At 41.7% G+C, this 24,941-nt stretch overlaps 1 protein-coding gene across 6 annotated transcripts in view; it reads left to right on the top strand.

Annotated features, from left to right (window-relative positions):
• Positions 1 to 24,941, top strand: part of si:ch73-103b11.2 (early endosome antigen 1) — a 47,177-nt gene that overhangs the window by 3,233 nt on the left and 19,003 nt on the right. For 4 of the 6 annotated variants that reach the window (XM_041066438.1, XM_041066434.1, XM_041066433.1 and 1 more), the window contains exons 2-6: positions 82 to 159; positions 2,233 to 2,298; positions 19,246 to 19,397; positions 21,168 to 21,252; positions 23,944 to 23,997. In XM_041066438.1, coding sequence (XP_040922372.1) covers positions 82 to 159; positions 2,233 to 2,298; positions 19,246 to 19,397; positions 21,168 to 21,252; positions 23,944 to 23,997 — 435 coding nt within the window. The remainder of the gene's footprint in view (positions 1 to 81; positions 160 to 2,232; positions 2,299 to 19,245; positions 19,398 to 21,167; positions 21,253 to 23,943; positions 23,998 to 24,941) is intronic. The other 2 variants (XM_041066439.1, XM_041066437.1) reach the window with 1 other exon arrangement.

The raw sequence follows: 24,941 nt of genomic DNA, 5'->3' as shown, positions 1-24,941 counted from the left end.
AATTGAACTGTTAATCGACATGTTAATGTCCCTGTTTCAGTGTTTGCTTTCAGCACAGTAATTGTGTTTTCCGCTCACCAGGCAAAACCTATATATGGAGGATGGTTGCTGCTGGCACCCGAGGGAACAAACTTTGACAATCCCTTACACAGATCTCGGGTAAGTGGTTTGAAAAGTCTTTACCTTTGCTGAACTTGAAACTAATTACATTCAGAATTGAGCATTGTTTTTGACTTCCTTTTAATGAAGGAACAATCGGTACATCTTCACGAAATTCATGAATACAAAATGGTATTCTTGAAAGGAGACAGCTTTCTTTGACCCAAGGTCTGAGGTTACTGCTTGTGCTAAGAGATAATAGATTTGTAGGATTTTGTGTTGAACAGCTATGTATGTGAGTATGAGATGCATAAAGTGTAGTGTATCAGGGCAGCTCAGTGGCAGTCAGGTGAGTTAAAAAGGCAATTAGCTTGACTAGTCCTTCCTCTAATTCTGTTATTCATTCTGGCACTCCTTTGACATCTGACAAACGGGAGGTCTGTACTGCAGCTCCTGTAGCTGTTTCATGGACTCAGCAGCTTCCCGTGGGAGGCCTGGCTCTCTATCAGAAGAAGCCTCATTTTCAGGCAATAATGAGTCTAATATTGACTTTGTTTCATGAATCGCGCTCCCCCTAGCATCATGTAATGGGAGCCTTGCTCTGTCGCACCGCTTCCTTTATCAGCTCCAGGATTATACTGTGGTGGTGCATCCCAAAGAGGAGTAGGGAGAATGTGGGGGAGGAGAAGGAAAAGTCCCAGTTCTCACAGCCACACTGATGGCTTCCATATGGGTTTTTGGAAAAAGCACCTCTGGATCCTTCAACTCAACTACTGTCAACAGTCTGCTGCCGCTTTGACATCATCACTCATGTCTATTCTGTCTATTCTTACAATCAGCTTTTCACTGTGGGGGTATAATTGGTGGCCTGCACGTAGTGCTGAGGTGAGCAGTGTTGGTTGGGTTTTGACTAACCAGCAAACAAATAACAGACCAAAAAGTGCTGATGTGTTGGATGAATCATGCTTTAGGACCACTTTAGTGTGACAGGTTACAGATCTGCGGCTCTGCTTAGGGCGGGACAGTATAACTGAACTTTAGTAGCCCCTCCTGAGCTACATATCTCACTGTTTTTAATGGAATCTGTGGACATGACTGCAGTGTCCCTTTAACATGACCTGTGAGGGTTATCTGTACCCCTCTTGACACCTTCCAGTGCCTTTTAGGTTACAAAGCACCTCTCAATATTTCATGGATTGGGCTCTGTTGGAATTGGAGCCCAGGAAATTTAACACTGGGACAAAACGGTGCATTAAGATAACAGGCGGGCAGTGGAGAGCAGATCGAGCCAGTGTGGAAGAAGATCAATGGATTCTGTTTACCATGTCAATTGCACAGATATCAATAGAAATACCAAGAGATAAATTGACTCCCCACTGCGTTCAATATGACCTTGTAGTTTCAGAAATATGAAACTCCACTGAGCTAAATGTCCATTAACATTGTGTGACATGATATTGTCAGATGTCAGTTCACAGTTGTATGCATTTATCATGTAGATCCTGCAAGAGGTGTGGTCACTGTACCTGCATTTGACTGGGACATTAAAAACAAACAAACTAAAACGAACAGGAGTTTTCCAATCTGTTTTCTGCATCAAGACATCATTTCCTCCTACAGCTATGAGGAAAAACAGCCTGTAAGCTGGATGATTGATTTTCAAACTGAATCATGATGATAAAATGTTGTTCAGCTAGCTTAAATACCTTGTGATGTGGTATATACTGAGAGTATCCCAAAGAACTTGTTTGCTGCTACATGGCAACTGTTTCGTAAAGGTGTCCTTGAACTTGTGTGTTGTATGTACTGTTTGTCTGTTTGTGTGTATGTACCAGTATATTTGCCAAGTCTACAGATTCACGTACAGACCCGATGGAAAAAAATCTGTGGCTTTATGAAGGATATATCGATCCATACTTTTAAGGCTGTTTGTTAAACAGTCATGGCAGGATTTGGCTTACTTATAATAATTTATAATAAATAAACAGCTTTCAAATCTATGCTAAATATGTGCACTTTCTTCTCATTGCTTCAGCCTTTATAAACAGCTGATGTTTACTGCTGGGACAGATACTGATCAATCATGTGACCATGTCAGTAATCTTTCCCTGTGGTTTTTTTTTTTTTTAACAGAAATGGCAGAGGAGGTTCTTCATCCTCTACGAGCATGGCTTACTTCGCTACGCTCTGGACGAAATGGTGAGTTAAGGCTTTTTCCATGTCAGCTGCTGATAAATCCCAAAATAATGGCCTGATATCAAATAGTAGCTGGGGGTGTGGAGCCAGTTAAAAACTATGCGATATACCTGTTCTGTAATGACTTTCACGATAAATTCTGCATTTGGTGCATTGGCACAGCAGTCAGGCCATACTCCCCACTCATCCTCTTGAGCTTCTGTTTTAACATTTTTCTAACACTGAACTTATCATTTATCCTCCTGTGCACTTATTTGACTATTGACCTGTTTTTAATGAAACTCAGGACAATATCTGTCAGTAAGGGGAAGGGATTAGACCTCGTAAACTCCTACTGCTTTAATGTGAAACTGATGGAGGAAGTCTCGAGTTTGCATTACCAGCAAACAGCAGAGACAGCAGTTTAACACACAAATTGGAACAGCTCTTTTAAGTGTAACTGACAGTAGGTTTTGCTGTTGATTGATATGCCATATAATACATAGAGTTAAGAGGCCAGTCAAGTAATTTTGACTTTAGCAGGAAATAGAGATTCTCTGCTTGTTCCTTTCTCTTGGTAAAATGAGTTGGTCTCCGTGTAGAAGTTGCATAAAAACCAGGAAGAAGCATTGTTTTACTTACTCGTCAGTTGATATTTTATCTTGTCACTGGCGTTTTCGCCTGAGGCATACAGGCTCGCTGCCAATTGACCAGGCAGTCACCACACTGTTAACACCAGTGCTTTCTTTCATACAGCTGAGTATTTAGTCAATGTGCTTAACAATAAGCTAACTAGCACAGTCAAAAGGAATGAAGTGACACCACATGGTGTTGATACTAAATGTCATGTGCCGAGCTGTGTGTTTGTTTAAGTGGCTAACACATTGTGCAAGAGCCCCGTGGCAACTTCCTCTTGAAAGGAAAACTGGAAAAACCACTCAAAGCAGGGAAGATTAATGTCTTCAGTGATCTTTATTGGTGCCAGTAATCAAATATCTCTACAATAATTAAAACATTATTATGTAGACTCACTGTCTCCTTTGAACTCATGTTTTTGTAGGTCACTTGTCTGAATGCAGTGTAGTGTTTAAGTTCTATATGCAGCGCAGCACGTGGGCACACTGTGTATTGATTGACCCAAAGCAGTGCTCAACAGCTTTTTTTCTGCACGTGGGATGTGCTTTGAAATGAGGTGAAAGCAGAAGTAGTTAAAGCAGCACTTGCTTTATTGCTTTTGACCCTTGTATACTGCATTCGCTGGCAGAGGAGACAGATGCTGAGAGGTTTAGTGTAATAGAAGCAGCAGAAGCTGGGATGCTGTGTAGATTTTTTTTTTTCTCTTCTGTGCCCTCTAGGGTCGTTGCATTCACCCCACAGAAATCTGCTGCATGTTCAGTGGGTAGGCTACTATTTGCACAGTGCATCCAAGAGCAGGGAAAGTCTTTCTTACCCTCTTGTTTTATTGTACAAAACATGGCAAGAAATATTGTTCCGTGTTTAATGTTCTCTTCGAACTGGAGCCTGTAAATTGTCTTTGTGAGCCGCTGGTGGAGGATGATGACATCAGAAGGACGGATGATGTGTTTACAGGAAGAGACAAAAGAAAGAGGCGTCTGTCCTCCCACCATTCATCGCTCTCTCTGGATGTCACTCTTCATCTTTTCATCTCCCTTCTGAATGAAGGATCAAAAGGAGGGGTGGGGGGGGTGGTAGCAGGGTCTGGGGCTGAAACTATCAAGTGACACTAAATATAGAACCTCACTTGCCACATAAGGCACATTAGAATAATTGATTTGCGTTGAATAAACAGCTGCACAAACGTGGCAAATTGGCATACATATCTGACTCTAATATTGAGGTGTTTTATATTAATTAGTATGGATAATACACTTATTACACAAATGCACAGTGCAAAATGTTTCAGTTGGACGCAGTCAGCATTAAATGCAAGAAAGAGACCGACATTACGATCAGTTTAAAGCTTTATTGTCAGTGACATCAGGTCAAATCTAAAGGCTGCCAGCTTTTGCCAGTGTAACATTGCTCCTGACCACATCAGAGCCCCCATCCAAGAGCACTGGTTGGGGTTGTAGATGAGGAGGTGCCCCTCTGTTTTCCTCTCGGCCTAGTTTTATGGCTCTTGTGTCTTGGCTCTAACCAAACCCAGATGGGCTGCGGTCCCAACCTGCAGGATGTGGCACAACTCTGGGGGAAAGGAATGAGTTAGCAAAGGCCTGGGAGAGATCACAGCTCTTGGAGCCATCGAATTGGGGTTGCCCACCTACAGTGAACACCCAGCATGACACACCACTGCCATCAGCATTCTATGCAAGAGACAAGTGGTAAAAAGAAGAAAACGTAGCTGCAATATGAGCAAGATAAAGAGAAATGTGTTCTGTCACTGACTGGACGGATGGAGAGGGTGAATAGCTGAAAATGTTGGCCTGCATAGAACATGTGCTGCCATGCAAGGCTAATGTGTTAGTGCAGCTTTAGTGGATTGTTCTTGGCATAGGCCTAAAGAAGGGAGTAGAAATGTGTCTCAGTGAGTTCATTGAGTTTTAGCATGATATGATTTTTTAGCTGTAAACATGGATATAAGATAAATTTGCTCACTATGACCACTGTCAGTTCAGTCTCCCAGTATTTGCTGAACGTACAAGCTAGATTTTCCCAGAGCAACCCAACGCAGTTATTTCAGGGGCACGTTGCCAAGGCAACATGTTTTGTCTCTTTGTCCAGCAACAGTTGACCATGGCATGTGTAACATGGGGACAGAGTTATTCTCTGTTTTGTGGAGAGCTCTGGCTGTCTCTGTCCTGACTGCAGGGATACAGGACAGAACACTCTGGAAGCAACGCACAAGTGTGTGGGCTGAGGTTGTCTCCAGGCTCAGTCATGTGGTGAGCTAGCCTTTCTATAGTAGCTGTAGAAAAAAAAAAAAAAACATCAGACACAGCATCGAAACAAATGTGCAAGGCTGGATTGGGCAGAGTTATAGTTTGTGCTGAGCTGCACGTTTCTTTGAGTGTGTGTGTGTGTGTGTGAGTGTGTGAACGCACCTGGGACAGAGGGTGCTTGACTGCAGAGGCCATGTCAGGAACAGGTGCTGCAAGGAGAAACCTCAGTTTTAAACGGACTCCGGCTTTAGTCATCCTTCGTTAATATTGGTGTGAGGATCATTTAGAGGTAAAGAAAAGAAAAATGGAACATCATGAACAACATGAGCAAAGGTCACCCATACACAGCTCTGCGTAAGCTGTTCAAGTTGTTTAAGTGATGTGACAAACACGCATACACACACAAAATCCATTATCACCTCGTGGTGAGGGCAGGTATGTGGGTGTAAAGAACTCTCCAGCTCCATAAAGCCACTGTGATGACATCAGTGCGAGTTAAAATGATCACACCCACACTCTAATAACTGCTTCGCTATGCTGCCCTAAATACCCCACACAACACCTAACTCCCATTGACCATACTTTGACCTAATTGTAACCTATTCTTACTGACACAAGCACGCACACACACCTTATCATACGATCTAGGTTCAATTTTGTCTATCTCAATCTGTCTTGTGGTCTCTGAGCTCACACTGATTCATAGCAATTATAGCCTAGTCAGTTAGTGTGGGTGTGTGCGCGTGTGTGTGTTTTATTACATCCTCCGATGAAGGAGGCTTCTGCATTTACACACTTTTATTACTGTTGTTGTAGGATTGTTTGAAATGTTTCTTCACTTTAGTTGGAGGTCTTTGTGGACACTGGGAAAAGACAGTGCATTTTGTTTTCTCACGCTGGTTAGTAAAGGTGTTTTAGCCCAGACTGAACAAGCACAATATACCTGCAAATAAAACAAGGCTACCTATTGCTATTGAGTTGCAGTACACAAAAGTCCCATTCACAGACACTTGAATTGCAATTACTTTTAGACTGTCTTGACTGCAGTTGACTCTCTGTATCGCAGCCATAATTCTTGTTATTCCAACAAGAACACGATGTTCTCATGATGTTTCAGCTGTTGAAGTAATTTTCATTTCATCTTAGCTCAAATAATTTCCTGTGTTTACTGGAATTCAAATAGTAGACCCCTGCCCACTTAGCACTGTCCAAGAAGTTTTGACAAACTTCCTTCCATTTCCCACACATTTGTTAATTCCTTTAACTTGAGGCACACTATTCCAAGGCCTCCTTTGCATCTCTCAGATGTGATCATATTCACCCTCAGCCTGTGTTTGCCTTCAGACTTGTAAGACCTTTTGACAGGCTGAAACATGCATAAACCCTCTCCCTCTTCTACCCCAGGGAAACATCAAGAGCTATTTTTAGCCAGTTTTAGGAGCTATTGTCTTGTGTTGGTTTGGGAATGAAGAGAGTTTTCTAGGGAATGGATGAGTGGGCAGGGCCTCTGAGCTGTGTTGTTGCCTCTAGGCACTCTATGCAGAGAATAAGTGGAGGCTGGCCACCCCACCCCATCAGATTAGGGATACTTATAGGGGAGCTCCAATCTTCCGCTCACAGCAGGCCATGAGAGTGGAGAGTCTGTCTGGTGTACAAATGAGGTTGTGTTACATCACAAGATGTAGAGATGGACAGGGGAGAGGAGCAGGTGATTTAGACAAAGGGTAACGAATAAACGAGATGCTGATCACAGCTCGCTTTGATAAGGCCGTGTCAGCTTCTATATTGGATCATTGCGGATTGTTTATTTAGTGTGGGTCTTGGGTGAGGCATGTGTTGGTTTAGTGGAGATTTGGTGCGTGAGAGTCTTCTTTAACCCCTGCCCTTCCTTCCCCATGGTTCCAGTAGGAACTGATCTGCTGGAATGTAAACAGCAATGGATTACAGTAGGGTCACTGTTCCCATTGCACAAAGCCACAAAACCATGGGAACAGCCATTCATACAGCTTGTAATCATCAGGGTCTGTAACACTGTAACTCCTCCTCAACCCAGTGGCAACCCCACATCCCAAAGCTGTCGCCCGGTGTACTATTTATAAAGAAAATTCCCTGGTTTTTGTGTTCATGTACCAAAGCAGGGAATGTTTGTGGATTTTTGTCTCTGTTTTATCCCATTTCGGAATTCCCAACTCCCTGTGGACTGTAGATCTTGTCATGGCCATCTCTGCTGGTGGCCGGGGGAGGTTGACCATGAAGAGCCTCAGTGGGAGGGTGCAACACACAGGTCATTTTGTTATCCTTTCCAGTTTTAGCAACCACTGTTCAGATGTGGTGACCAACAATTGAAAGTGTGGCAAGAAAGACAAAAACCCTCACCAGCTTGCCAACGTATACAGACTCCATAATAAAACACGAAAGAGGAACTGCAGGGGGTAGCATGAACATACTGAATGTTGCATCCTGGAAAACTGTCTAAATGTCTAAATCCTCACCAGGTCACTAAACAAATTGGCAGTGACTGTGTGGCACAAAATAAAATGATGGGAAAAAATTGTTTACTTTTACAACTTTTAAGACTGTTGTCTTGACTCATCCTCTGTCCTGTTCTGTGTCATGAGCACAAGTTCCAGAGTCAAAAGGTCATTTCATGAGAACACAGGTTTTAAAAATAGTGCACCACACCCTCTCCCTTCCTGTTGAAAGTTGTATCAGGACAACCAGCGATGTGGTGTTCAAGTGTCATTGTAACATCATCAGAAAACGTGGGGACCCATCATTTGTAGCCTTGTAACTTAAGGCAGGACTATTTCGTTTTTCTTTCTATATGTCAAAGGTACTTGGAAAGATCTTGTCCACCCTAACCAAGCACCACACACGAGAGCTTCAGTCTTCCAGTCAGATCCAAGCCAATGAGTCCGCCTTACTCCCAGTTTGATCCCCAGACAGATCATTGACCTGACACAGCACACAACAAACTTGGCTGTAGCTTGTAGAAAAATCAGACCAGAAGCAATTTGGTATTCTGAAAAGTGATCGTACAACCTTGTGTAGGCACACTGATGGGATGAGGGACTTTGCTCCCTTCTAGACAACCCCAATATGCATGTCCACTTTGCACCTGAGTGCTGTGCTTTCTGTGGAAGCATGAGTTTGCCATTACCATGAGAGTATGATTAAGCTGACTAGAATGAAAGGTCTCATGGAAGGCAGGCTAGGCTGTATTTTCACTTGATAAATGACCGGTCTGGCTCTCAGCTGGCCTTTTGGTCTGACTTCCCAGTGTTGTCTTATCTGTACTCTTTAGTTTTTTGCCGTGGCTTTAGTCACCACACCATCCCGGATGTGGTGACGATAAAAATCTTATCTCCTCCGCTTGCTCACTGTTTGACTGCTTCCATTTCTTCAGTCAGAATTACAGTAACCCTGTCTGGCTCAGGACCAAGTCTGCTTTCTAAACATTAAACTCTTGAGTTTGGACTGGGTGTGAGGCACTATTCTACATGGCACAGCTTTGATCACTTTTATTATGTTTATTTTTAGAGATGCAGTTTAAAGCTGTTACTGTCATTAGTGTACACACGAAGAACTGCCCACAAACATGATTCTAGTTGATTTTAAACTAACCTTTTGCTTTGGTTTTCTTCTTGTTGTAAACAATTACAGATCAAGTGTGAAGGACAGGGAGGCATTTTATGTTTCCTCTCTGACCCTCCCAGTCTCCCTCCACCTCCAATTTGTAATTTATTGTGTGTGTGTGTGTGTGTGTGTGTGTGTGTGTGTGTGTGTGTGTGTGTGTGTGTGTGTGTGTGTGTGTGTGTGTATGTGTGTATGTGTTCAATAGCCAAAACGCTTAATGAGTCTAAAAATAATGGCTTTCAAATTACACTTATGAAATTCCAGTTACAGTGAATAAAACAGCATTGTCCTCCAGTATGCAGACTTGAACACACAGAAAAAGGGACTAAGCTGTCCCACCATGGTTTCATGAGCAGAAGAGCTGTCTAGTTAGGTTAATAAGACTCACATAATAAAATGGGACTGAGTTTATTGAAATTTATTGATCTGGAAATGCTCTGACAAATTGGTGGGAATCTTTGGTGCACTATGGTAAACATCGCACATCTTTCACAACACAATCTCTGATGGTCTGCTTCAACTGCAGGCACTAAGCTACTGAAGACAGTCCTGTTCGGCCTTCTGGTCTATTATTATATTGGTGTTCACTGCTGCGTGAGGCTGTGGACAGGATCATTTAACACAGGGCACTAGCTCTATCAGCACCTTGAGTAAAATAGTACTATATTGCTCGTCGTAAAGGCATAATGGTTTCTTGAAAGGTATCAGTTTTCTACTAATGTGGGATTCTAGTTGCTGATGAACTCTGTTTCAAACTTCTCATGGTGAATATGATTGCCATGTGGGGTTGCGCTACATTCTTGATGGCAGTCCACTGTTGCGCCATGGTGAAAAGTCCTTGAAAGAAACATTTTTTTTTCCCAAGATGTCTTTTTACCATCCTTCTCTTTGTGCCCTCCTTCATTTTCTTGTTCTTTTTAATGATTTCCAGCCATTCATTATCCAGAGAAAGGCTGGCTCCAGGAGGCTTTGGCTAAACCAGTGTCCACTCGCACTTGCACGGTCCTCACTTTTACTTTCCCATTACTCAGTCTGATTCACTTTCCCTTCCTTTTACCTCCTCACTTTCTCTTATTCTGCCACTCACTGGTATCTCTGTCTTTCATTCCAGCTCTCTCTGGCCAATAAATCATTTGTGTTGGAGAGAGCAGCCAGCAGTATTGTGTAACTTCTCTCCCCCAAACCCTCCCTTGTCTATAAAGCCAAACATTGCCTGACGGACTGCTCGCTCAGTTTGTTCTAAACACTAGACTAGGACACTGACAAAAGGTTTCATTTAAAGCATCAGGGCGAGGGGTTAGCCAGCTCTGAGACAGGCACTAATAAAACAGTGGGTTAGGTGGTTAGATGTCTGCATGGGTGATGATGGGGGCGGGGGGGGGGGGGCACTGAGACACATTTTGAAAGTGAAAAAGCAGCTATTTACCCTTGTATACACACAACTGCATAGAAGGAGGAAATTTTTGTCATTTAAATGTAGATTTGGCTACGCAGTTCTTTAAAACATAGAATGCCACTAAATTACACTAGATTCCTGCTCTTTTGCTGTAACTCTGTGTGGTTTTTAGGTTGTGAGGACGGGTGACAGAGTTGTTAGTTACATCACTGCAGTAAGACGTCTCAGTTGGATGAAGTCCAGCTGTAACCTGGCCTGAGACCGGGTGTCTGGTAGGCTGCTGCCTTGCGATGGTCTGCAGAAGCCACAGCTGCAATCGAATGTCTTTCAGAGCTGCGACAGGTGCAGGTGTATTGGATGACCTCTAACCTTTCACCTCAGCTTGGCGACCTGCCAATCCAACCACCTGTTAAGGTCAGGGCTCTGCAGCCAAGATATTTTTAGTAAGAAAGAAAGTAAGTGCAGCCTTGGAGTTGGGTCTTGTGACGCTTCACGTAAATACAATAGCAAGGGGACGACACATATGCCATGTCATGACATATTTAGACAGAAATTTCTGATATACAGATGAAAATATCACCCAATAGCAGCAGCTCTTACTCGCAATTCTGGGTCTTATTTCATGGGCAGGTTTTGCTTGTAAAATCCACATAACCTGCAACGTAAGTATGTTGGCTTCTCACTAATTGTTGTTGGGTGAGCCACTCGCTCTTTAATAACCCACTCCAGCTTCATCAGGACCTGGCCCAAAATTCCCATTTCCAGCAGCCACGGACTGGCCAGCCTCCAGCCTCAGCACCTAATCAGCTTAGTGTGCTTTCCTCCGTGCTTTTTCTCGGCTTTAAAGAGAAAGCAGCAAAAACATGCCCCCTCTGCCTAAATAAACCGCAGTCCTTTTGAAATATTAACTACTGAATTGGAAAAAAAAAACTAAACTAAACAAAACAAAACAGATTCTTATGTAATAAAATGGGAATCAAACCCCTCCAATAAAATGTCCCTTATTTATGATAAAATTAATTAACACAGCAGTGATGAAATGGGCAAGATATCTGGCAACTTTTGCAGATAAAAACAATCAAGAGTCAAACCTGAAAAACCATCTGACAGGCCTTCTTCATCTTCATCAACACAGAGCTTATCTTCTTAAACACAAACCATAATTTTTTTTAATTTTATATGGTATTATATTTGAAAAAAGGCCTTGTTTGGCTGAAGATTGGCTTCTCTTGGCCTCTGAATTTATCTGCTGTCAGCACTGTTTGGAATAGCAGGTTAACTGCTAACCACCACATCTGGGCCTGTAGGGATCTGCTCTTCAATCCTGTGGAAAAACAGCTAGCTCCAAAACTGTGATATTAGCTGAGCTCCCAAAGGAACATTTTCCTATCCCTCCTTCATTTTCCCTTCCCTTCTACCTGATGGGCTAATTTGCGTTGACTTAGTGAGGCTTTGGCAGATTTGCAGTCATTATCAAAGAAGTATTTGAAGCCTGACTGCAGGTCTTATGTAATTTCTTCACAAAGTGTAGACTGAGTCGCAGAAACCAGCTTCTTGCTAATTGTGTGGCTGGAGTGAATGCTATTTATGTGCCTCTTGTCTGGCTGGAATAGTTTTCATTGGGACCCTGTGACTTTACAATAGCCAGAGTTTATAATGGGTGCCTGTTCACCTTGGCCTACTTTCCAAAGTGCTGTGTCAGAGCAGCGTATAGGATGCTGAAGTAATCCAGACACTGCTGTTTTGCTGTTTTGGGCCACCTTGTGATCTTAGAATGACTTCTGGGTTTTTTTGTTTTTTTTTTATCTGTGACAGAAAGGGGATCAGGCAGCTGTGACTTTAGGATTTAGTGCTCTACAAGTCAGTGAGTAAGCAGCACTGTTTTGGAGATGTTCAGATGAACAATACTAATTCTACTCTTATCTCCTATGATTTTACTCCTTATTTAGGTGATGGTTACACAGGATATACCGATAAATACACATGCAGTGCACTTGCAGTAATTATTTATGATTACATGTGCAGTCTAGAGTGGAGTGTACAAACTGAACTGCAGAGCAAGTAGCCGTAACAGAGATTTCATTCATCACTGATAGGAAAGAGTGAAGAAAATAAGAAGCAGAAGAAAGAGGTTTAAACCCAGTAATTGAACTGAGGACAGTCTATATTATTAGGCATTGACAAGTGCGCGGAGAAGAAAGACACAGCTTTGATGAATATTAGAGGGAGTTGGAGAGCAAAGAAAGGAAAAAGTTACCAGCCTGGGAAACCACACGCACTCACAATAACTCTCCTTAGACAGTCAGAGTCTGAACAGCCAGCGCAACATGACACAACTCGATTGTAGCACCTGTTTCTGCAGCCGGCCCATCTACTCTGTCACCACCCAGACATAGACTGACTGATTTCTCATACTCTTTCTCACAGTTTTTCTTTTCTTGCAGTCCATTATGAAATTGTTATTTTTGTGGGCATTATATTAACACTGTTGTCAAAGCTGAAATTACAATGCTGTATATTATAGAAAAATAAAATAATATACTGTAGACGCGTGATTTAATTTGGTACCCACACATTTTTACTTAACTACTGCACCGTGTAGTGGGCTTGCTACCACTGTGCACAGCCAAAGATCTGGATTGTGTAGCTCCAGTACAGTTGCATCTGATTGACCGATCAATCCTAGCCTCCATTTGAAAAGAATTCTGCCATCCTAGCAGAGAAAATGGTCTTCATCCTCCAACTCTCCCTCCTCTTCCTCCTCCTCCTCCTCTGCATTTGTCGACTGCTGGCCTCCTAACACAGCATTAAACCACCCACATGCTCTCACCATTCTCCATAAGAAGAGCAGTGCTGCTACCACCCACAGTCCTCTCTGAAATACCTGCTACAAATATGTGTGAAATGTGTGGCGTTTAGATTTTTTCCTTTTTTTTTTTTTTTCTTAAGTCGTCGTTCTTCTAACAGTGTTGTGCTAAAACGGTGATCTTGCAGTTCGCCTTCACTGTAGCGTTGTTGCTGTGTAACCAAGCTTAGAGCGGACTCCTATACTGTAGCATTCACTTGAACGTTTTGAATGCATACCAGTGGGGTGAGGTGTATTTGCAAATGCCTGGAGGACTGTACTTGGCCCTACAACAGAGATGTCAGATACCCACCATATGGCTTGGTCTGATTTTTATAGAGCTATATGTTTGTCTAAAGTACAGGCAGGGGTTAAGGATGGTATTACAGCCGAGGCTAAGGTAAATATCATGTGTGAATGTACTGGCTTAAAGTTGTCTTGATATTGGGGTAAAATTACAGGAGCGTGAGGACTCTGGGACAGTGATGATTGTAATCTTGTCCATGACCAATCTGTCAGCTCTAGTTCCTTCCTGATTGCTATGTATATCTGTGTTTGTATGATTATTGTGGACTTAGGAAGGAGAGAGAGAGAGAGAAACTGTTGTTTGATATTCCTCTCTAGCAAGACAAGAGGTGACTCCATCCGTCTGGCACCTGAGGATATTTCCCCGCAGCTGGTTGTTGGCATGCTCACCGGTATCAAAAATGTGTGTTTACCTCTGTTGTCCTAAGTTGCTAAGGAAAGATTTATTGCATAATTGCTGTTATCGGGAACGAGTGGAGGATGTTGGACCCTGAAAAGACCTGATTCTAGGCCATGTTCGTGAGTCAAGATGAAGCGGTGCCAGTTCGTCAGCTTTCCTTTTGGCTTCGGTGTCTTTAATGACCCGCATGCAGGGTGAAGAGCTCGGAAACTGTGCTCATGGATCCTGCTGTTACATGTCTAAACAAAAGTGATGTAAATTAAAAAGCAAAGTCGTAGCATTTGAATTTGTCACCACACAAGTCGGCAGACAAGCTGGCACCTAATACCAATAAAAACAGATGTTTCTAATCAGCTTACAGGTGTTCCAAACTAACTTTGCCGTTGACAAACATTCTTCATCCTGACAGAAAACAGAATGGGTAATTAGATTTATCGAAAAAGATGTTGCAATATTTTACTCAGTCACATAGTTAACCCTTAGATGCATAAGTGGGGTCAAAAATGACCCCAAGGGTTGTTATTCTTCAAAATCTTTTAAATTAAAAGTATTTATATTTTCATATTCCAGGTATTCCTCATAAAACATGTTTGTGACATGAGGCCATTGCAATTTTAAATTTTTTTTTCACACTTTTCAAGAAATTGCAGTTTTTCTATGACTACCCCACTTTTCCATGAGCGGGGTCAAAAATGACCCCATACATTTCCTATGAAATCTGAAGTTAGCCCAGGAACCTTTGATCCTTATCAACTGTGATTGTCAGTATACACTTACTGTTGCACTTACACATCTGATGCTAGCAGTTTCACCACCAAGGAGGTCATTTCTACACAGCAACATACATGTAAGTATTATCTTCATTTATCTACTTTTTTTTTTCTGAGTATTAGTATTATTGTCAGCAAATTAGCCTATTTTGTTGTTAGCTAGTTAGCTTACTACCAACTACAAAGCTAGTTGACTTTTCTGTGATAGGGTATTAGTATTATTGTCATCAAATTAGCCTATTTTGTTGTTAGCTAGTTAGCTTACTACCAACTACAAAGCTAGTTGACTTTTCTGTGATAGGGTATTAGTATTATTGTCATCAAATTAGCCACAGGAGAGAAGCACACAGGGCCAACAGAAGAGAAAGAGATGCCAGATGTGTCCAAGAAACAAAGATCGCAAAGCCACCAAATGCTGCTGGAAATGCAGTATTCCTGTGTGCAACGATCACAGCCAGCAGCAAGTCATTTGTAACAGCTGCACACAGTGAGAAGAGAGAAGACATTTGTGTCTCTACATGTGCGTGGACAGTGTTATGGTCCCTGGACTTACTTTATGTTCATTCTCTGTTCATCCTTCATTGTAGTAACAGACAGACATACACACAATTGATTTTGACATTTTTTGATACATGATTGATTGATTGTTTCTTTTGTGATAAAATGTGAATAAAATATGATAAATGAACATGTCAAAAATGAAATCACTCATTTGTTAATCAAAATATAATAAAAAATCATTATCTTTAACCAAAATTAAAGAAATTTCTTAAGTTTATTGCAAAAGCGCATTTATTCTAATTGGGGTCATTTTTGACCCCACTCATGGAAGAGTGTAGGTATTGGTAGGTCATGCATCCAAGGGTTAAATGCCATTTCATTCCCCCGTGCTCCTCATGAGTGAGTCAGTTTAAGTGCACTCCTTTCATGACTAGAAATGAGTCTGTCAGACCCAAAAATGTTGATGGCAGAGGAAGAGAATTTGCTTCTCAACCAAAAATGAAAGTAGACCATCAGCCAGCGGCCAAAAGAAGCAAATTTTTCTCCCGCTGTGTCATAAGGGAGAATGGGATGTTTTGCTAAGCTGTGGGATGGCCAAGAGTGAAGGAAGCCAAGGGTGCAAAGTCATGCATGCATGCACGGAGGTTACTAATTACCATTTTCTAAACAGAGAGTTGGTTCCTAATGAACGCTGTTGTAATGCTACACAACATCTGGACAGAGATCACAAGACATATGAATACTATATGGTGAGGAGGGGAGAGATAGGCCTAAACTATGCTGTGTTCATGCATAGTAATGCAGTGCTGAACTCCAGAGGAACCTTTCTTTTTAAAAGCATCTTGGCTGTGATATTGTGAATGGTCTTCATCAGCTGTTTTTAGCAGTTCCAGTTTGTGAAGTCTCACTTTGAGTGTTTCAGTGTTTAAGCAATTAATAAAAATTTATGAATAACCAATCAAATACTCAGATGTGTTCCTAATGCAGCGTTTGTTTGCCACTGCACCATAATACTCTTGTAATTTTTTTTTTAATTAGTTGAATGAATTAGTTAAAATGGCCCATGTGTCTGTTGCTTTTATAATATTTTCACAGATATATCTGAATAAATATTGGCCCTGTCCCTTCAGTCATCACAGTAGAGAAACCAAATCTTTTTCTGATTTGTCCCGTCTCCCCTTGAGACTCTGCTCAATGACTCCCATCGAGACAGCATTCATACTATTGTCTGAACAACTTTAGAGACAAGAATAAGTTTATGCTGGCTTCATAATTTCCATGCTCTGATCACAAAAGGACACTTGTTTGGGCCTCTTGTCTCTCGGTCATTTCCTTGTTGAGGGTTAAGGGGAGGAGTGGCTCTGTGGACTGTGGCGGCTGACAATCCCACATTGTGTGAACTGGTGCTGCTTCACAAAGGGCCCATTGTGAAGAGCGGTGGCCCGGGGAGAGGGGACTGGGTCTAGGCTAGGTGACAGAGAGGTGTGGGTTCGGGGGGCCTGGGTCTGGGGGCTTGAGCTGCGGTGGCTGGCCCAAAGTAGGGGCGTGTATTGGTGCTCAGCTGACACAGGGAGGGTGCACACGTGTGACAAGAGTCCCGTGCTGCTTGCCACACAGCTCCAGCACAGCACATATACCATAGGCCTACTCCCACACAACCAACACCTACTTTATATAAGCGCTCAAATCTCTCTCAGAAGTGAGCAGCTTTATGAAAATAGGTTTTTAATCAGAGCTGTTGTCAGTCTCTGATTTATTTTCTGTGTCCTAGAGAATCCGATGCTGTGATTATAAAACTGGGGGCTTAAGCTGCTTGTACAACTGTTCCCAGAATTTGAAATATTTTGCTGTTTATCCTCTTCTGACTCCAGCTCAAGGACAAGCCCACATGTGTGGTGTACTCTAGGTTTGTTTACACAGACAGATGGCCGTACAGTCCAAAGTCATAGCCCATAAAAGCCCCCTTTTTTTCCCCTTCCTGCTGCACTGTTGTCCTCCTTGACCACCAGCTCAAGACTTAATCTCCTTCCTCTCACCCTCTACTATTTCTTGCCTCTGTTCCTTCCTCTCTACATGTCTGAGAGTGACAGGGCTCTCAGGTCAAGCTGACGCCAGGCTCTCTGTCCAGTCTGAAGCAGGCCTAGGCCCTCGCCCAGCTGTCCCCAAGGTCTATTTGTCCGTCTGTCTGTCAAGCCCGGCTGTTGCCCTGGCCTCTCACCTCAGTGTCAAGAGCCCTTCGGTGATGGACAATTTTAAAGCCACGGGCATAAGAAGTTGAACCAAAACATAATGGCCAACTGAGTCATTGCTTCTGTGGCACTTGTGTTTTACCATAGTGCAAGTAAAAGTCATACCAGCTGTCAGACCATGCTGCTTGGATGTTCAGGTCTCTGATTTTTCTCGTAGACAAACCTCCTTGTTCCAATTTGCTGTGCCAAATTTTGACACTGCTGCCCTTTTACAATATACACAGTGGTCAAAGAGCTGAGAATGAAAGTGACATTTAACAGTGACGAAGTAAACAGGGCCTCTCATCTGCCCTAAGGGTGGGATTACCACAAACTGTTAACTATTGACTTCTCTGTCCACATTAGAGGCCATCCATAGGCTTAAATTGCTCTTTTACTGACAGGCTATGGTTAGGTTGCACAAATTGGGTCCTTGAGCTAGATTTATTCAGTCACTAGCTAACTTGAATGTGATACCTTTTAATTTGGTTTCCAGCTTTATCTCCTAATATATTTTGATTTGCTGAGGGCTGTAATTTATCATCCGTGGCTAACTGGTACTTATATCTTGGAACCACTGTGGTTTTTTGGTGTCTGTAATTCTGCCTGTATGTTTAGTGCAGTGAAGGTAGGACCCAAAGGTTGTTGAAACAGCTTTCCATGCCCAGTGTGCTCAGTTGCACAGAACGTATTTACCTCATTGAACAAACCTAAGTCCCTCAGTCAACATAAGATTATCAAGGCCTCTTGTATTTCTGGAGTAAGTCATTTGGAGGTCATACCAAGCAAAAGTCAGTGTTCTGAACTAGTAATATTTGTTATGGTAATGTCTTTGCTAATATTTGCCTTTTGTAAGTACTCTCTTTCTAAGAATGCATCTACAAAGCTAACACTGAAAAAAGCATACTTTTACAGAAACTGTATGACTAGCACAACAGGTTCCCTTGAAGTGATGCAGTGCAGTGGACTATAAATAGATTATCTTATCTGTTTCAAGTTCAGCTAGGATGTCCATTCATTGTAAATGAGCCATGCCTGCATACAAAGCCACTGTGTGCTTGCATAAACCTGCATGTAAAACCTTAAGTCACTGTACACAAAGTAGTATTATTCTGAAAGTCCTGCGGTAACGTTATTTGTGGCTGACAGATGGCATCCATGTCAGTGCGCGTAGTTGAGTTTACACCTCGCAGCTCGGCATCAGACAGATTAAACTGAAAACCGCGCGGTGAACCCATGAACTTGCACGGTTTATAAGTGGAACAGACAGTCCTTTCCACAGGTTTTTTCAGACTGTTTCTTGCGGTACAGTACACAACATGGCTGTGCAGATAGGGGCTGAACAGCCAACACGGTGATGTACACAGGCTTTATCCACATTGGATCGGATACAGTGTGTTTAATCTAGAAATAAAACAGTCTAGTGCATTTAATGAATAATTTAAATTAGTGTGATTGTTTTAAAGTTTTTTTTTTTTATATGCAAGGGTAGATACCGCCTTTGTAACTTGACTTTATCGCGCTTCTTCAGCAGCTAATAAAAGTGAATCATTACTGTTGTGTTGATTATAGACTTTAGTCTGGATTCGCTGGTGACTATTAATTAAATACAATAATGTCCTGCTGAGCCTGTCATGAATTGTAAACAGCTACTGTCTAAAATCTTGCTAATTATTGCTAGACCCATGCCCTGTTTTACAAATAGAGCTACTGAAGGAAAAAGCTGCATATATGATTCAGTTAAGTAATTATTGTCTTATAAGTGCTGCAGTACACATCTAAAGAAACAAAAATATCACAGAGGACCCTAACAGGAACATTTGCCTGTTCCCAGACTGTTATATCAGCGTGTGGTGTGCCAAGCTTGGCAAGAAAATTGATGCTGGGGTGGATTGTGTGAGAAGACAGAAAGACCATGTGGAGGGATAAGTGGGCACGTCTGTTCACTTCCCCACTTAACACACACACTCTCTCCGTTGTGTCCCGCAGCCCAGCACTCTACCCCAGGGTACAATCAATATGAACCAGTGCTCTGACGTCATCGACGGAGAGACCAGGACGGGTCAGAAGAACTCGCTGTGCATCCTGACCTCCGAGAAAGAGCACTTCATACGGGCTGAGTGTAAAGAAATCATCAACGGGTAAGACATAATAATCAGGAATGTGATCCGTTTATGTAGGAATTGCATATCGACAAATCACCATTGTGTCTTAGCATATATGATATAAAATAACTGTGCAGTATGGGTTGTGTTGCTCTCTCTTTTGGGCTGAGTAAATAGGGATGACAGAGACTTGGACAAGGTAGAATAGTTGTGCGCAACTGCTCTGGCAGCCAAAACTGCTCTGCCCCCTGCTGTCTCTTTTGGGCTGTGCTTTTCAGAGACTTGTAATCCACACTGCAGTGACAGTGCACATTCTTGAACTGTTCCCTCTCCCTTTGTACACAAAGCCCCATATGCCTGGACGCAGATCACAATACACGATCTGTAAGCCTCATAATATAATTTTTCCCTGCGCCTCCTCCTCCACTGCTGCACATTGAAAGTGTATTTCTGCAATGCTCTCCCTCCCTGGCTGTAGCATAGATTTTATGGCTATTCTTGGAGAACTGTGACTCACAGCACCCACTCTCTGTTATGCTACCTGCACTGTACACTGTACACCTCCCACTCTCCTATCATCTGGCTCCCATGTGTTGGTTCTGGGCCATCATGCAATCATATTAGTCCTGGCAAAGCCTAAATTGACTGACAGTGTTGTAATAATCAGGATTTTGTTTTTATTATACATGTATTAATTTGTCTGTTTTTCCCTGGTTATGTTAAGTTCCTCACTGTGTGCTGTGTGGGCACTCGTTCCTTTATAACTGCGTCACATGATTGTGTTTGTGACACCAAAGGCTTTCACTCTTGACAAAGTGGGTGGAGTAAAACACATTTGATAATGCATGCATGTTCTGTGCAATGGTCACTGACTTGATTGTTCTAACTATAAAAGAGCCAGGGCTTTCTGTATTGGATAAAGTATATTTTACAACTGCATGAGTTTGACAGCTGTTTTCAAATTCTGTTAATAAGTCCTGAGATTAGTATATTTAAGTTTGGTTATTTTGTCAACATCGTCAATCTTATTTTTATTCAGTGTAAATCTCTGGATATTTGAGTCTCGTCATTGTCAAAGTACACTATGAACATTTTAGTCAAGGTTATTCAACCAAAAAAAAAAGAAAAAAAGGCTGAAGACTTGGTGAATATTTTAGTCTGGTTTTAGACCAAGACAAAGAATGAGCATCTGAATGAAACTCCAGCAAACTGCTTCCAGGTTAGAATTCATTTTGATCGATGATATACAGCTGAGTAGAGTGGAGTATGTTGGCACAGCAGTATTGTCCCACTTTTTTTTATGGATAGCTGAGTGTGGGAGTATTATCCGTGCTGTGTAATAAATAATGTATTTTTGCTTGTTAAGCGCAGCGCTTAATTAAATCCACTTTATTATAGCTGCTAATTAGATAATAATATCCTCATGAAATGCCTGTTTAGCACAATATACTATTGTTAATTTTCACAAAGAACAGAAAAGCAAAACGTGAATAATCAAGGAGAATCAGACAGAACCGCACAGGGCTTTGAGATGCTTTTAGGGGATTAGACAGTGACTAAAGGTTTTTTTTTTCTTCCCAGCATTATTTCACAGAAAGTAGTATAAATATATTTTTTTCAGAGTTGGTGGTGGTTTTAGGTCTTGCACATGCTTATCCTGGCAATTACAATTCTTTTTTATTTATTTATTTTTTTGCTGACGAGAACTTTGGCCTGGTCATTTATTGATCTACCATGGGTGCAGGATTTGAATAGTTTGCATTTAGTGTTCCAAGAACAACATTTTGACTGTTTCACTGTTTGTAGGTGGCAGGAGGCTCTGACTGTGTATCCCAGGACCAACAAGCAGAACCAGAAGAAAAAACGCAAGGTTGATCCACCCACTCACCAGGTAATGTACCTATTTGCACTCTCCATGGTGAGGTGGTTTTACCTTTCTCGCACTGAACAAGGTAAAGAAAAAAAGAAAAAAAATGTAGTAAGCAATCAGATCTGGAAGAGGTTCATGTTTTTTAAACCAGGGAGACGTCTGTGCTTAGACACATGCAGCAGCAGATAACAAAGAGAGGATGATGCTACAGTATTTTGAGTTTTATTTTTAGGTTGAGATGATCAAATGAAATTGGTCATTTTGGTTGCAGATGCATCAACAAATCTGATGCAGATCTTGCTCAGTATCTGAGCTTGTTTGACATCATCTGCGTTATAACTGAAGCATTTCCAAAGGTGAACATTATAAATGATCCACATGTGACAGTCGGGCCATTGCTGCAACAAAGAGAGAACATCAACACACATTTAAGAATGACATGAGCCATGGAGGTATGCAGTGTGGAGGCTTTTCATTCCAGTCAGACTACACCAGCTGCGTTCCCCACAGAGATGAGATGTATTGTTCCTTTGCTTGTGACATGCTCAACGGATTATGTAATCCATATTTGCATTCTTGATTCAGATGATGCAGCAGTCTTAATAGATTAATAGACTATATGCTACATACTTTTCTAAAGTAATTGCAGTGTCCATTGGTATACAGTAATGAAAGAATTACAGTGGCACTATTTGACTGGATTGTATCACGGATGTGTTCACATGTTGTCAGGTATTTTACTGCAAGTAATGCCTGCATTGTATTTCTAATAATGTAGTTCTGGTTTTATAAAAGCAGAACAGACTACCTACTTTTAATATGCATACATAATCACCTCGTTATCAGGCAGCAAACATTAATGAGCTATCAAGATATTTGTGAACAATAATCAAGGCTGATGATGACAGCTGCCTGCTAAAATAACACTCAGCAGTAACTTTCAGCAATGTGACCATGATCCTCTCACTCATGAATTTGCCGGTGCACACTGTTTCAGTGTCACATCCAGCAGCTGCTGTCTCATCTGCCAGGCCTTTGCACCAAGTCCTGCCTGGATGGTCATTAACCTTGTGGCATCAGCATCAGCACGTGGCTCGAAAAGCTTAAAGGTCAATGGGACGGAACTTTGTGAATACACGTCACCTGGCGCAGAGACGTTTGTAATGTAAAATGTTGAAAACAATAATCATACCCTCATAGAAGATTTTTTTTCCCCCAATTTCACAATTCATCTGTTTTTAACATCACAGTGCTATGACTCAAACTGTCCATGTGGGATCCTGCAAACATTTTCTGATTTCACACTGTAACAGCCTCGCAGCCCTCGCAGACATGACAAGATGCATGTTTAAATCCGTGAGTTCATCCATGCGACATCTGCCAGACTCGTTTTCTCAAAATGCAGTTTTCATGTCAGTGCAAGCTTACATGTGCTTCAGTAAGATATCTCCCTGGAAGGTAGAACTAAAATAACAGGATGACGTAAAGCTTTATTACCATAATAATGGTTTTAATCACAAGGTGAAATATAGACATTTAATGTGATATTGTACAGACCACCCACCGTGCGATGCAGTTTTCCCCTTTCCCCACCTCATTTTTGATGCGAGGCCAAATTTGTGGTGAATGCTCACAAAATTCTCTCTGAAGTTCACTGTCTGGTTCCTCTAATGACGGCGCCCTGAATCAGACTGTGACCTTTACCGAGCTTACGCAAACAGGCTCATTTGCAGAGGGACAGTGATGACCTTGACCGTCTCTCTTGTGTCCCCCATGATTTGTGTCTGGACTTCATGTTCATCTACAATACTTTCCTGTGTAGATAAGTGTATCAGCCATATTCTCTTTCTCTCTATCTATGTATATATGTATGTATGTATACACTATCCACAGACTAAAGACGGTATAGTGACGCATAGAGGGCAAGGTCAGTTACTGCTCTATAAATATGCAGGATTTAACATCTAACACTTCCAGATGGTCTGATATTCTGATTGTATTTTATCTCAATAAGTTACTGATATCTACTTTAAACAGCAATATGGGTGGAGAACCTAGTAGTCGCAGAACAGGAATTCCTCTTTTTTTTCCTTGCATGTGTGTGAAATGAGTATCACTTGAAATAACTGCTAACTCAACTGGTCAAGGCCAAGCCATACAATTAGAGTTAATAATGTGTGAGAGTGATTATGCTTTCACTGCTTGTCTCATGTCAGTTTCTATCATTGCCATCTGGACTGTTTGGTTGAAAAAAAAAAAAAAGAATGTGATAAAGTTTATCAAAGTTAGAGGAGTTACAGCTCACATGTTCTACACTTCCACCTGAAAGCTCTCCTCCCACTTTTACTGAGGTTACTGGAAACATATGCTCAGAGATGGTGGTAAGCTTGAGCCCAGTGACGTGTTTGCCTTCTGGGTGGTTCCCCTTAATTGAAGCACCTGACCTTGAGTACAAAAAAAATTATGTGACAGGAGACGGTAATATCTATTTGTGTCTCATACTGCAACTGAAAGGAGTCTGGAAGGAGTTTTACTTTCAGATTCTTGTGTTGGATCTTGTAAAAGTGCTTTATATCATAAATTTGCAAGGGTTTGGCTTAAATGCGACAGAAAGTACAAAATCACATAGACAGGTTTTTGGGTCTACCTGTATTGATTATAATCCACACTACATAGCAAGCATTAACATCAAAGGCTTTTTGTGATTGGCAGGGTGGAGTAACTCCAAGCCAGTGTTTTTCCACTGAAGACATGAATGGACACCCAGTGAGTTGAGCTTGGCCAAACTTTTTATCCTGCTTCACCCTTAGTGGCTTGAAATCCCAGCCCTAATAAACTGTATTTATTATAATACCAATCAATCCGGTGAAGGGTGAATAAAAAGGACATGCTTTTCGCTTCTCTCTCTGATACTGAAAGAGGGATTCTTAGCACAGCAGCATGTTTGTGGTGATTGAAGCAGGCTGGCTGGACAGTTGTTTGAGGGTCGCTTTGCTTTTGGAAATCTTGCGCTCTCTCTCTCCTTAAAATCTGAATTTGTAGGTCTGCTGATCACCAAAAGACTTTCCAATGTCAACTTTTCACTTCAAACTTGGACCCAACAGTAATAAGTGTTTAATTTTGTTTGTACTTTGCATTTACCAATCAGGTGAAGACAATCTATATGATTCTTATCCTCAAAATTCTGATCCAACGTATTCCATGTCTGCAGAATATTCTTATCTTTTTGTTCTCTGCACAGGTGTGTTTGTCTTGAATGAACTCTTTTTTTTTCTTTGTCCATCTCTTTCTCCTCCTCACGCATTCCCTTCTTTCTTCTGAGAAATTGTTATCTTACCATTGATGAAAGAAATTTTCTTTTGCTTTGTGACTTTAATGCTGGATTTACCTGACACACACACACGCACGCACACACACACAACCAATAGTGTGAACTCATGCGCCACTTAACACTAAGAGTCTCTCTCCAAAAAGGAGAGATCCCTGTACTGTGCAGAAGGTCGATTTCACTGACTGGCACCATTTCAGACACAGAGGGATCAACTAGTAGGTGAGATAACCTTGTGTAATGGTGTGATTGGCACATGATTTGACACTACGGTACTTGAGAGTAGGCATTTAGTGAAGCACACGTGCATCAAGCGTGCATCAAGCGTGCATCAAGAAAAAAGGATTTATTCAGTTTTTGTTTGAGTTTTAATTTTCGGTGT

The sequence above is a fragment of the Toxotes jaculatrix genome, chromosome 21 (genome assembly GCF_017976425.1).
Source record: "Toxotes jaculatrix isolate fToxJac2 chromosome 21, fToxJac2.pri, whole genome shotgun sequence".
NCBI classification, from domain to species: domain Eukaryota; kingdom Metazoa; phylum Chordata; class Actinopteri; family Toxotidae; genus Toxotes; species Toxotes jaculatrix.
This window is presented reverse-complemented; position numbering and strand designations above follow the sequence as displayed.